This window comes from Carcharodon carcharias, chromosome 15 (assembly GCF_017639515.1).
Source record: "Carcharodon carcharias isolate sCarCar2 chromosome 15, sCarCar2.pri, whole genome shotgun sequence".
Taxonomy (NCBI): domain Eukaryota; kingdom Metazoa; phylum Chordata; class Chondrichthyes; order Lamniformes; family Lamnidae; genus Carcharodon; species Carcharodon carcharias.
Genome location: NC_054481.1, coordinates 105,098,885 through 105,112,481, shown reverse-complemented (window position 1 = coordinate 105,112,481; position 13,597 = coordinate 105,098,885). Strand labels below are relative to the sequence as shown.

Genomic DNA, 13,597 nt, shown 5'->3' with positions numbered 1-13,597 from the left:
TTATAGGTAGAACGTGAGAGACTGCGGTCGGAGGAAGATACCATGCGCATGTCTGCGGAGAAAGGACGCCTGGATCGTTCACTCACAACAGTGGAACAGGAGCTTGTGGAAGCTCAGAGACAGACCCAGGAACTGCAGGTAAGAACCAACAGATATATGGAGCAGGGGGGTCACATAGACATGGATAAGGAGCAGGGCGAACAACTCAACAATGCAAAACAGTACAGAAAAAAACAGCATCCAGTACCTAGGTCTGAATCTGAAATGTATTTTTAATTGGGAACACTCTAGTTACTGTGTTCTATTATACTAAGCCTTAAGTCTTGAAGAATTGATGCCTAAGAGAATTGTCTCCATGAAGAAATGGCACAATTAATCTTGTCACTGTCTTAACTCCGTATATGCCACTGTCACCCCATATTTGTTTTTGATGATGTTTCCCTAACCCTGGCCCAATTTCTCTCCCCTTCTTCCTGAAAAGTATTGTGTCATTTTTGAGATTTGGTTCCAAGCAAGCCGGCTGCTATCAGCAACTTCCCCCTCCCCCGTCAAAAACTTCCCCTAAATGGCCATTCTTCATTCCATGCCCAGGCTGTGAGATTGGCGGTTATTCAACTGAGGAGAGCATCATGGCTAAACACGACCTGACACTCGCACATTTTCCAGCAGTAATCACTGGGTCATGGATAGAGGGGGGGAGTCCTGGCTGATCTGTGGCTCCCTATCCCAGGGGGTGATGCGGCCTGTTTGGGCACCTTCACTCCCTTCATATTTAACCCAGTAAACAATCCTGATGTGGAATTTAAAGTTAATAGTGAACTGGGGATCAACCTCGCTGGTCAGTGCATCCACACTGCAGCTTGGGATTTGCACGTTTAAAAGAAACTAGAAACCTGTTGAAGTTGGCAGGGTGAAGCTACTGACAGCATTGGAGTGAATGTTTCATGGTCTGAGTGTCTGAAAGAGTAAGGAGATTGTTACACGTTTCCATGAGTGCTGAGGAGGCGAATGTTCATCCACTTGAGCCTCTAAGGAAGTTGTGTCTGGAGTCGAGAATCTCTGGAGAATGGGGCTGGGTCTCTGCCAAGTGGGGAAGTGAGGTACGAACATTATTTCATCCAGATGTGGTAATATGTCAGTCAGTGCTATTGTAACTGGGTTCAACCACAATATTAACTCTAACCTCAATCCTCAAGGCCCATAAATTATATGATTAATGACAATGTGCAGCTTTGAAACTCAATAAACTGAAGCCTCCTGTACAAAGTAAGTAATGACTGACTCACAGTTAATTTAAATGGATTCTTCCACTGAGCCAGACTATGCTCAGAATGAGGTTCCTGTGCTTTGTTATGGTAGCTGTCTGCCTTGTCCATAGAGCTCTCATTGGTCTTGCATCTCAATGTAATCCATCTACCAGACTCCATGTACTTTACTAATCACTTAATTTATGCTGAAGTTCAGTCATTAAACTGACCGTTAACCTAGATTGTGATGGCTGCCTTCAGTTTGTTGCTCCAAATTCTCCATTGTCTCATTATCTCCATATTAATGAGCTCACACTGCATGACTGTGAGGCTGCTTCTCTCCGCTTTTAAAATTCTGCTCGATAAGGACAGTGGCCTGGATATTCTGCCAGGTGGCGCTGTTCCCTTTAGCGCAATTTGCCCGAATCAGCCAACCCAGTGCAAAAGATGGCGGAATTTTACGCGTATGTTGAGTTTTCACAATCCTTTGTGCTAGTTTTTTAAAAAAATCATGCCAGAACCTGGCCCAGCCCACAAATCGTGTTACCCACACATCCTGCCAGGTAATGACAAGGCATAGAATGGGGATGCAGCCAAAGATGTCTTGATGTGATGAGGGAGGCAGAAAACTGAGTTGGTGATCAAGAGCTCATGCTCAGCACACCTTCAGCAAGAGCAGACCATTGCTGTTACAACTATAGGTAGACGAGTGTCACTGAGGGCAGCAACCTGAACATTGTACCTAGCCAAAACAAAAACAAAAATACCTGGAAAAACTCAGCAGATCTGACAGCATCTGCGGAGAGGAACACAGTTAACGTTTCAAGTCCGTATGACTCTTCAACAGAACTAAGGAAAAATAGAAAAGAGGTGAAATATAAGCTGGTTTTGGCGCAGGGGGTCAGGTAGAGCTGGATAGAGGGCCAGTGATAGGTGGAGATAACCAAAAGATGTCATAGACAAAACGACAAAGAGGTGTTGAAGCTGGTGATATTACCTAAGGAATGTGATAATAAAGGTACAGATAGCCCTAGTGGGGGTGGGGTGGGGGGAAGGGATCGAAATAGGCTAAAAGGCAGAGATAAAACAATGGGTGGAAATACATTTAAAAATAATGGAAATAGGTGGGAAAAGAAAAATCTATATAAATATTTGGAAAAAAGGGGGATCGGAAAGGGGGTGGGGATGGAGGAAAGAGTTCATGATCTAAAATTATTGAACTCAATATTCAGTCCGGATGGCTGTAAAGTGCCTAGTCGGAAGATGAGGTGCTGTTCCTCCAGTTTGCGTTGAGCTTCACTGGAACAATGCAGCAAGCCAAGGAAGGACATGTTGGTGTGAGAGCAGGGTGAAGTGTTGAAATAGCAAGCGACCAGGAGGTCTGGGTCATACTTGCGGACAGACCGAAGGTGTTCCGCAAAGCGGTCACCCAGTCTGTGTTTGGTCTCTCCAATGTAGAGGAAACCGCATTGGGAGCAGCATGTGTGCAGGTTCACGGCTACAACTCCCAGTGAATCCGCACCTGCCACTATGTCACTCACCTATTGCCACAGACAGCTAGACGACGGATAACAGATGATAGAAAGAAGATGAACATGACTTGCGTGTGAATTGGATTATAGTGAGGAAAGTTGTGCATTGTCAGCCTCACCCTCTCGGCCTGACCTATCTTGGTCAAAGGGCAAGATGGGTCCTAGATAGCCGGAAATAGATATGGATGCACTGCATGACCAGAGCAACTCCTGTATTTTGTCGAGCTCCACACATTTCACAACACGGCTCTGACCCACCTTCAAGATCATTGGACCTTAGATTAGTCTTAATCCACCCACACTGCCAGAATCAGTCTTCACATGCCAGGGTAGACAAATCCTTTAGTTGCCAAGGGTAGGAGACCCAATGGCAACCCCCATCTGGTTTAACATGGTGCCGAAGCAGTTTACTAGGATATGGCTGCTGCCGCTTGCGAATGAATACTTGCAGCCACAGGTGAGATCCAGGTGAATGTGAGGACCAATACAGGATGAACCACTCCAAAGGATGCGGCAAGCCCACCTGTGAGATGTGCTACCCCTCTCCTTACACCCCTTACACCACAATCAGGGAAGGACTTTGAGGTGGATGATTGGCCATGCTTCTGTTGAGAAACAAGATTGAGTGTTAAAGTGAGAGGTGGGGTCGATCTGTAAAAAGGGGTTGGACTTGTTGAGCATATTGGTGTGTCCTGGTTCCTCGGGCTCCTTGTAGCTTTTAATGAGTAAATGATCCCCGTGAGCTGCTGATGGATGGAAGATCTGGGTGTCTGTCAGTGGGTAGCCTGTGAAGGTCTGATTGAGAAATATATTAAAATATTAGATAGTCAGTTTTTCTCTTTCCACTCCCTGCTGATCCTTGAAGACGGATTTACAAATTATTAGGAGGAAGATTTTGCACAGCCTGGTGAGTGCAGCTGTCATGTTTGGGACAGGTTTGTCCTGATGGACAGTGCCTATGTCTCAAACATGGCTTCCCTTTGTGCTGAAGTTCTTGTCATGCCAGCAATGTGTGAAGTAAGGCCCAAATCCACAACCTCTACCGCCTAGAAGGGCAAGGGCAGCACGCACATGGAAGCACCACGACCTGCAAGCCCCTCTCCAAGCCTCAACCCATCATGATTTGCAAATTTAACACTGTTCCCTCCTCATCACTGGATCAAAAACCCCCTCCCCAGCAGCACCTGCACCACACAGGCATTTCACCACCTCCTCCTTAAGGGTAATTTAAGAATGAGCAATAAATGCCATCTTTGATCATATCCCATGAATGAATAAAAAAAGTTTAAAAAATTCCCCCTCCTGATGCCCAGAAGCCAGGCCCCCGTGTGGATGTATTTATGGGTGTTTGTGGATTCTGGCTAATTCACACAAGTCACGGCTTAAAGAATCTGAAGGTTTTGTCATGGAAGGACCTCATGTTTTAACAGTTATTCCCCTTTCAGTATAAGGGGCAGATAATTGAAACGTTTCAAAAAAGAAATGTGGATTTGGTGATCTTTAGATGTCCAATAATGTCCCCTTTAAATTTTTGTTGTTGTGCACGACCTGTCCATTCAGCTTAAAGGGGTCAGCTCGGGTGTGGCCTGCACAGTAACTTCCAGATGGCTGTTTGGTTACGCGTGCACACATAATGTACAGAGAGTATTGGTGCTCAGGGCATATCTTCGCCCTGTGTTTCCTCCCCTCCCTTCCCTGCCAAGCACCCCCCCCCCCCTCCCCCCCATCTCTAGCCGGTGTGACCCTGATTGCATTCTTCTTGCATTCGTTGCCCATCGCTGAGTTGCCCTTGAATTGAGAGCCCTGCCAGGCCATTTCAGAAGGCAGCCAAGAGCCAGCTGCATTATTGTGGGTCTGGAGTCACATATTGGCTAGGCCAGGTAAAGACAGCAGATTCCCTTCTCTAATTGCCATTAGTGAAACAGATGGTTTTTCAACAATCGATGATTATTTCATGGGCCAGGATTTTCTGGCCTTGTCCTGACAGAATCTGCCTCAGGAGAGTCGGCGGCCCTGCCAAATTTTGGCAGGACCGGACAATCCCAGCAGCGGGCAGGGCTGGAAAATCCCACCCATGGGCACCGTTACTGAGACTAGATTGTAATTCCAGATTTTATTAATCGAATTTAAATTCTGCCAGCTGCCATGGAGGGATTTGAACCCACGTCCTCAGAGCATTAGCCTGGGCCTCTGGATTACTAGTCCAGTGACATTACCACTGTCCCACCGTCTCCCCATTAGAGCCTCTCCTGGAGGTTGGTGTACCTGGACTGACAGTGTACCAAAATCCAGCCTTATGTCAGCTCCCTAATGGGTTAAGGGAAGTAGAACTGCACGTAGGGAGTCCTCAGCCCATCCCTCACCTCCTCCATCTCTGACATGACTGACTTCCTAAGGAGCCTCTCCTCCCTTTCTCGCTAGGCCAAAAGGAAAATTCCTGCTTTTCCAGGGAGAGGCAGGGTTGGGCAATAATCCAGGGAAAGTAAAATGACAAAGTTCAGGTCCATGTTGAGAATCCTTGCTTGGCTTTTGGCAGATCATTTCCAAACCTGTTGTTGTAGACGATGGTGTGACAACAGAACCTGCTCCCCAGATCACGCTTTGCCGTTCAGTACCCGCTGCTGCTCGATCAGTTCTTCAGCTGCAAATGTAGACGGAATCTGCTAGAACCCAGCCTGGCTAGTACCCAGCTCCCCTAGTACCCAGCTCCCCTAGTACCCAGCTCCCCTAGTACCCAGCTCCCCTAGTACCCAGTTCCCCTAGTACCCAGCTCCCCTAGTACCCAGTTCCCCTAGTACCCAGCTCCACTAGTACTCCCCTAGTACCCAGCCTTTTCTAGTACCCTTGTCCCTGGTTAAATAACTCCACACAATTTATAACATGAGCTTTTCCAGTAAACGTTTGACCTTTCGTGTAAAAGGTTGCACCCCTTCCATTCTGAATGGTGAGAGCGATGGGACTAAAGGTTAAAGCAGTGTTACTGTTGTGTGGTGGCGTTGGCTATATTGCAGCCCAGGGACGTAGCACCTCCTGGAACAAGCGATAGCTTCATCCTCCTCACTCTCCATCCACCCTGAACTGAGAGATTGACAGCCCAGAGGGTCTATCATAGACACTGATGAGTCACTATTAATTTTGGCTTTTTCTTGACTCCGAAGCCACTTAATTACCGAAAGAAAAACCAATGACAGGGTTGTGATTTTCATGTTATTTTGAGAGCTGAGAATGGAGTTTTCTCCCAATCTTGCTATAGTTCAGCAATGGCTCCGCATAAGACCATTCCTTTGCTTTGCACATGGTCTGACATAGAGCTGGAATTTGCTTGGAGGCATTTCATATACAATGTAATAGTTGATGGCCTTTGGTGAAAAGAGATCTTTGCCCCTTTTCCCTGGCTGAATTCTCTTCCCCCCACCTTCCCTGACTTCTGTTCCCTCTTCAGGCCCAGCTTTCAGACATCGAGCAGTCTCACTCCCAAAGCCTGATCGAAGCTGCCGTCCGCCACCGGCAGGAGCTCCAGAAGGAGACAGAGCGACTGCGAGCGGCTCAGTTGCAGACCGAGAGGACGCTGGAAGCACGGGAACGGGCTCATCGGCAACGCGTGAAAGGACTCGAAGAACAGGTAGCCAAGAACAGGCTTTCTCTCCTCCTGCCTACTGGATCCCATTGAGGTCTGATTCAATGGGAACCAGCACCCTCTGGCATCTCAATCGCGTGGCCTTTTTCCATGCGTAACATGTGAACGTTGACCTGTTAGTCAGCCATGGTGAGATCACAGACAGTCCTGATCGCAGTCTCCACTCACACGCAGCAGGAGCTACTGTGTAGAATCAGAATTGGCATGAATCTGGTTGGAAATAAAAACAGAAAATGCTGGAAAAACTCAGCAGGGCTGACAGCATCTGTGGCGAGAGAAACAGAGTTGATGTTTCGAGTCTTTATGACCCTTCTTCAGAGCTAAAGAGAAGTAGAAATGTGATGAAATTTATACTGTTTAAGGGGTGGAGCAGGTGAAGCTGGATAGAAGGCCAGTGATAGGTGGGGACTAAGGAGAGATTGACAAAGATATCATGGACAGAAAGACAAAGAGAGTGTTAATGGTAAAGGTGCCACCTTCTTTAGTCCTTACTGCTACCATTAACACTCCCTTTGTCTTTCTGTCCCATGATATCTTTGTCAATCTCTCCTTAGTCCCCACCTATCACGGGCCTTTCTATCCAGCTTCACCTGCTCCACCCACCTTAAACAGTTTAAATTTCGTCACATTTCTACTTTTCTTTAGCTCTGAAGAAAGGTCATACAGACTTGAAACATCAACTCTGTTTCTCTCCCCACAGATGCTGTCAGCTCTGCTGAGTTTTTCCAGCATTTTCTGTTTTTATTTCAGCTTTCCAGCATCTGCAGTATTTTGCTTTTAGCTTGAATCTGGTTAGTTTTATTTTGGTCTCTAACCTAGGGGCATTGAGTGCAATAGTTGCTGAATGGCTGAGAACAGCTAACTCAGGGGAGACCAGGGCAGAACCTGGTGGTTATATATTGCTTGGTACCACATCAGGCAGTACATTTTCTTTGTAAGTCAATACTTCTGCTGCTCAAGTCAGAAACAGCTGTGTGGGCCTTGGGATGAGCCTGATTTCCATCTATACTGGAATCTGTTGCATCAGTTCCTGTCTGTACAGCTAATGTACCACCTCAGGACAGTGTCCATCAGAATGTGTGCTCCCTCAGGGTAATATACTACGACAGGTATCTCTACCACCTCAGACAGAGTACATCAGTACAATGTACCACCTCAGTACAACATTGTACCACTTAACGATAGCATACCACAAATATGGTTCCCAGGGTGAAGCACTTCAATTACGTGGATGGATTGGAGGAGTTGGGGCTGTTCTCCTTCGAGAAGATAAGGTTGATAGGAGATTTGATTGAGGTGTTCAAAATCATAAGGATTCTGGACAGAGTCAATAGGGAGAAACTCTTCCCATCGGCAGAAGGGTCTAGAACCTTAGGGCACAGATTTAAGGTGAAAAGGCCAAAGAAGCAAAGGTGAAATGAGGAAAAACTTTCTGAAGCAGCGTGTGGTTAGGATCTGGAATGCAGTGCCTGAGAGTGTGATGGAGGCAGATTCAATCGTCGCTTTGAAAAGTGAATTGAATAATTATCTGAAGAGAAAAAAATTTGCAGGGCTCTATGTGGAAAAGACATCGCCAACACGGACACAACGGTCTCTGTGCTGTATGATCTCTGTATGGAGTGCTACATCAGAATGGTGTACCACCTCAAATGGTAATGGGTGACAACCTCATCTGGGTTTATTAGATAATATTGCCGGTTATGTGTTTATGTAAATAAACTTGCTTCTTAATTGTGATCATTTTTAAACTGGATGATTATCAATTAAATTCCCTATTCAAATTTGAGGAGTAGACCTACCTCAAGTTTTTATCTCCAACTATTTTTATACAAGCCTATTCATTTCTGGTGGAAATCTGAAATATCCAAGCCCAGGGAGGGCTAGATTGATAACAAGATGAGTGTACAGACTAGGACGTTCTATACCACATAGAAGTGTGAATATTTCCAGAATTTTCCGAATGGGGTGATGTTTGGGATGGGAGTGTGCGATTTACCCAGATGGGTAGCAGTTAATACATTGTTTAATAGTGAGGCTTGTGCCTTGTGGGGAGGGAGAATGATTGTTGGCAGGAGTTGGTGGGGCAAATCCCATCTACTCTGGCTGTACCCTGGGTGTGTTTTATCTCAACCAGTCTCCTGAATGAATTCAGGTCGGGTTTGGCTATTGAGTTTTGAATCTGCATCTGTCTCCGCTCAGTCTTCTAATTAACAGTCCTGTGGTTTTACTCTTGTGTCTTCGTTTGTTCTGTGCTGCAGGTTTCAACACTGAAGGACCAACTACAGCAGGAACTCCGGAGACGCCAGCCTCAGTATTCCCACTCCATCCTCTCTGGAAATTAATTCCATTGCTGGCACTTTGCAGCATCTTTGTGGTAGAATATCAGCCTTCAATCCCTTGTACAACAGTGATCAACCACAACATGCACTGAAGCCCTACTGACAGCAGTCATAGAACACTACCCCTCCACCCCCCCATCACCAACATCTGGCCCAAATCATCACCACGACAACTGAACCCAATGTTGGGAAGAATCTCCAGCAGAGACCCTGTCATTGTTACAGGACAGGCTTCATGTACTGTTCATTTGTTTCCCTTGTGTTGTGTTCCATATACAGGTTTCCATCGCTTCTCTTATAAAGCCTACTCTGAGGGGGTTGCCAATGCATCTGGGGAAATGGTCAGCATGATATGCCTTTGACACCCCAGACAGAGTCTGGGCCAATCTAAGCTATTTGAAATAAGTAAAGGGCAGTGGTCTGGTTTTGTTCAGTATCTTCTTCCCATTTTAATAACAAAAATGGCAACAAGCTTCTAATTTCTAAAACGATTTTCAGCCTTGAGAGGATTAGACACACTGATCAGAGTTGGTTAAACTCCTGAACATTGGTTTCAAAAGGTTAAATTTACCATGTCTCTGAAGCATAGGTCTGCGAGGGTTAAATCTCTCTCCTTCCCCAAGTGGTTGTCTGAATGAGTTAGAGAGCCTCCTGAGGTAACAATTATGCAAACTCTAAACCCCTCCATCCCTCTGAATTATGTTAGCTGGAAACGGCTTATCATCCTTTCAGGCCTTATTGTGCCCTGTCCATCATTGATTGTGGCTATCGGATTTTCCAGGGATTCGAGAGCACTGGTTCAAGGTCTCCAAGCGCAGACACGTTAAACACATTCAACCCCAACCACCACTCTGTGTCCTGGCACACCACTGTTTCCCACAGGTCTGCCTGCTGTGGAGCCCTTCAACATGGACAGCCTGTTGCACCAGGTTTGAATCTCCGCTGGTTTGCTAATCTGCCAGTATATAAAATGGGAAGCTCTGAATGGCTGAGTGCATCAGGTGGTATATGTAAAGAAGGATTCTGACTGATGGTTCAGATCGTCTGTTCTGACACAAAACAGAAAATCTTCATATCCGACAAAGTCATAGGGATCAGAATGTGAGATCATTTGTGAGTTTAGGCTGTGCATGGGGCCTGTAATGAACACCATGGTCATTACCATATCCGACTGAGGGACTCTCTGGAAGGTGTAAAACAGCCACCAAAAATCCAGATTACTAATCCTGATTTTTTTTTTTAACACCAAACTCCCATCTCCATTGTGGGGACTCTCACTGTGCAGCTGATAGTAGCCATTAAGGTTTTCAGTGAAATTTCATGAGCTGCAAAGCAAACATCACAACTGAAACCCCGACCTCACTCTCTGTCACTGATCTGTTTGGGATGGCAACAGGAGCCGTTTTTAATAAGTCTGGGCAGAGGTTAAGCTAGTGGAACCTGACGTGTTCTATTGATGAAGCAGCTTGTTTTCTCTGATCGAGGCTGGCAAGACTCAGTAGTGGGTACTGGAGGGAGAGTCAGTGACACCAATAAATCCACATCAAGGAAGGAAAGGAAAAAAGACTTGCATTCCTGAGGCACCTTTCACAACTCAGGTTATCCCAAAGCGCTTTACAGCCAATGTACCTTTGGAATGGAGTCACCATTGTAGGAAAAATGGCAGCCAATTTGCGTATAGTAAGGTCCCTGAAACAGCAAGGTGACACTGACCCCATATTTTTTAGTGATGCTGGGCAAGGGTTGAATGTTGGTCCAGATCCCAGGAGAAAAGCTCTTCGAACTAGTGTTGGGGGATTAAGATGGAGGAAAGTGGTGACAATTTGCAGCAAAATGTTAACATTCACTAATGGGCACACAACATATGATTCAGGATAACATGAGAATGATTCTAGTGTTGTTTTGTGCTTTTCTCCCATTCTTGCTTTTGCATTTTATTCTAACACTGTCCCTGCAACATGCCATGTTGGCTTCTCCACCAGCATCAACCATTTTTGAGCGATCATATAAATTGTGTTTGTATTTTAAGTATAGATTACCGTGGTGCTACACTAAATGAATGCTGGGGAAACCTGGCTCCAGACTAGCAGGCGAGAATAGGCCCAGAAGATAGATTTTTATTAAAGAACTGCGGGCTTTTTAAAATAAATTGCGACTGAACTTTTTTGATAGGACAGGCTGCATTAACACACAGCCTAGTGTTTTTACTTGTCTGATATTAGAGCGTCGCTAAGCTCTCTGTGGATAAATGTAGTAATGAGCCATTCAGACTGGAAGGTCCCAGGTTTGAAATTGATCTGTGATAAGTTTTATGATCTCAGCCAGGTGGCAATTGGGACCTCAGCGTCCTTGGGCTAGAGAGGGACTGCTCCTCCAACAGCCATTTGCTAAGTTGCCCAAACGGCTATTCATATGCCTGTTGGAGGAAGGAGAAGGACATCACAGCTGAGCCTGATTCTGTCCTTGGCTAAAATCCACACAAGCGCACATGGGTAGCAGGAGCTGATGGATAGTAGTCAGGGGCAGGAACCCTGGCTGATTTCTCTCACCACTGCTCCAACTAAGATCAGTCAACTCAGCTCAGACCAGGTTCTAATTTGGCACCTACGTGGACTTTGTGGTGCATTATCGCACTGGGAGGTGCATTACACTCCGGCGCATAAAGAGAGAGTCTACATTTAAGAGACTCTGACAGTGCGCAGAGGTGCTCAACTAGGTCCAACTATCTGCATGTGCCATCAGTTTTATTCCTTGTAACTTAGCAGAATCCAAGTAATGAATTGGGTCTGAGGATAAATTTAATTTAATAAATTGTGCATTATTCAAAATGTATTCTTCTTCTATCATTATCCAGGATTTACTGTAGCAGCTTCTCTTGGACTGTTTGTCCACAAAATGAATTTATTCTAAAGTATTGCAATAACTAGCAGTTGACGAGCCCAAACACTGATTGTTTGAGGCAACTAATGTTCATCTCCTTGCATGCGTCAGGATATATTTTTGCAAATCAGTGTTTAGACCAGTTTTCCAGAAGTGAACTATTAACCAAAACTGAATGTTGAGATGCTGTACATTAAGATTAGTGTTTGTGAAATTAACGTTAAATGCTGAATTCTAAATACACCAGGTTGACAGTATCTTTGATATGCTGCAGACAGTGAAATATAGACACTTTATCAGAGCTGACTGGAGCTGATTGTCTGTGTCCAGATCCACTCTTCATCTGCCTAGATGAATAGATTTCAAAAGTATCTAGAGTACAATAATTTTTTTAAAGCATCCCTTTTTTGACAAGATTTAAAATCACAGAAGATCTGTTGTTCATAATCTAAAGAAATCAGTACAAATGCTTAAAATATCTATTTTTTGATGTGTTCCTTTTTAAAATAATTTGCTGTTTCCTGGTCTTTTCTGATGTTTCCCCAGTAGCTTAGTGCTGTTAGATTCAGCATCAACTTTAAATGAGAGCGAGAGAGCCAATTGTTTCTGGTTCCTTGCCCCTTATGCAGAGGGACGCACAAGATGTGTTGCACCTGCCATTTTGTAAACCAGTGACTTTTCTCGCAGTTTGTGACAGATGTTGGATGATGTTTTACAGTTATCTCTTGCGATGGTTTCGCAGCGCAGTTCTGGAACCTCACAAGGGTTCTCACTCTCCTGTTCTTGAACCTTGAGGGGCCTATGCTGAGATGCACGGGACCACCTCTGTCGACCAAAATGCTTCAGAGACGTCTGTCCTTCAGGTAACCAACGCTAAGCTGAATCGAGACTGGTGGCATGAGCCCTGAGGAACAGAAACAGTGCCATATCCTGTGAGGGAACTGCGACTATTGTTTTCAGAGGTGGGGGGGGGATGATCACCAGGGGGCATCTTGATCTATGCTGTCACTGGAAGCTTGAATCGAATCCACCAGAGCCCAACTGCAGCAGTCCCAGCCGCTCCCTCACCATTGCACGTTTACTTTTCATTCATACACCTTTTTTTGGCCAAGTAAGAGATTGCAGAAGAGAAACATCCTGTCCGACCCTGGTTTTCCAAAATATTTGCTGCATCTGTGATGTGTTTCTGCTGAGTTTGGGTGCATTAGGTTGCTACTTTTGTAGGTGTCTTACTTTAACCACTGTCCCACCCCCTTGCGTCCACTGTTCAATGCTACTCAGTGTTATTTTTCTACTCAAATGCTTTATTACCACACTGAGTGGATTGGAGAGATGATGGCCGCCTTGCTATGTGAATTGCTTTGTGAGATGGTACAGAAAATAAACAGTGAACATTCACTTCTGTACGTTTTAAGGAATTTTATTTTTTGCTTTAATTCATTACTAGTAGCAATCCAGTGGGGCAGGGGTTAAAACTGCTAGGTTTCACCTGAAAAAGGTGAAAACCTACCTTTTTACGGCTTGTGGTCGGAGCAGGAATCGGGCGTCAGCGAACAGATGATTAAGCTATGCCCCACTGACAAGAAAACCAACAAATATTTAAAGGGGGCCTTCTTGTCAAAACTCAGTCCGAGTTCCACGGCCGCCATTGCTCCCTCGGTGCCCCAAAAACTTGTCCTGTGACGACCCAGAGTTTGGCAAACCCTGTCCTAAGCAATGGCCTGGTCAGATCAGCCATGACCCTATTGAAAGGTGGAGCAGGCTCAAGGGGCCAAGTGGCCTACTCCTGCTACTAATTCATACATATGTATGTATGTTATTTGTGGGTTCCCTCCACCGTAACACTTAACAGCAGGAATGCCCAGATGCAGATTGTATGTCTCACTGGGAGACTGACTGTCAGACCCAACACACTGCTGACCATTAATCTTGCCACTGTAATAATATGAAAGGGAGACTTGA

At 45.3% G+C, this 13,597-nt stretch overlaps 1 protein-coding gene across 1 annotated transcript in view; it reads left to right on the top strand.

Moving 5' to 3' along the window:
• The window catches only part of LOC121288438 (rootletin-like), a 96,682-nt gene extending 83,649 nt beyond the window's left edge, over positions 1 to 13,033 (top strand). The window contains exons 34-36 of the mRNA XM_041206969.1: positions 7 to 138; positions 6,222 to 6,401; positions 8,675 to 13,033. Coding sequence (XP_041062903.1) covers positions 7 to 138; positions 6,222 to 6,401; positions 8,675 to 8,758 — 396 coding nt within the window. The 3' untranslated portion in view covers positions 8,759 to 13,033. The remainder of the gene's footprint in view (positions 1 to 6; positions 139 to 6,221; positions 6,402 to 8,674) is intronic.
• Positions 13,034 to 13,597: the final 564 nt, after the last annotated feature.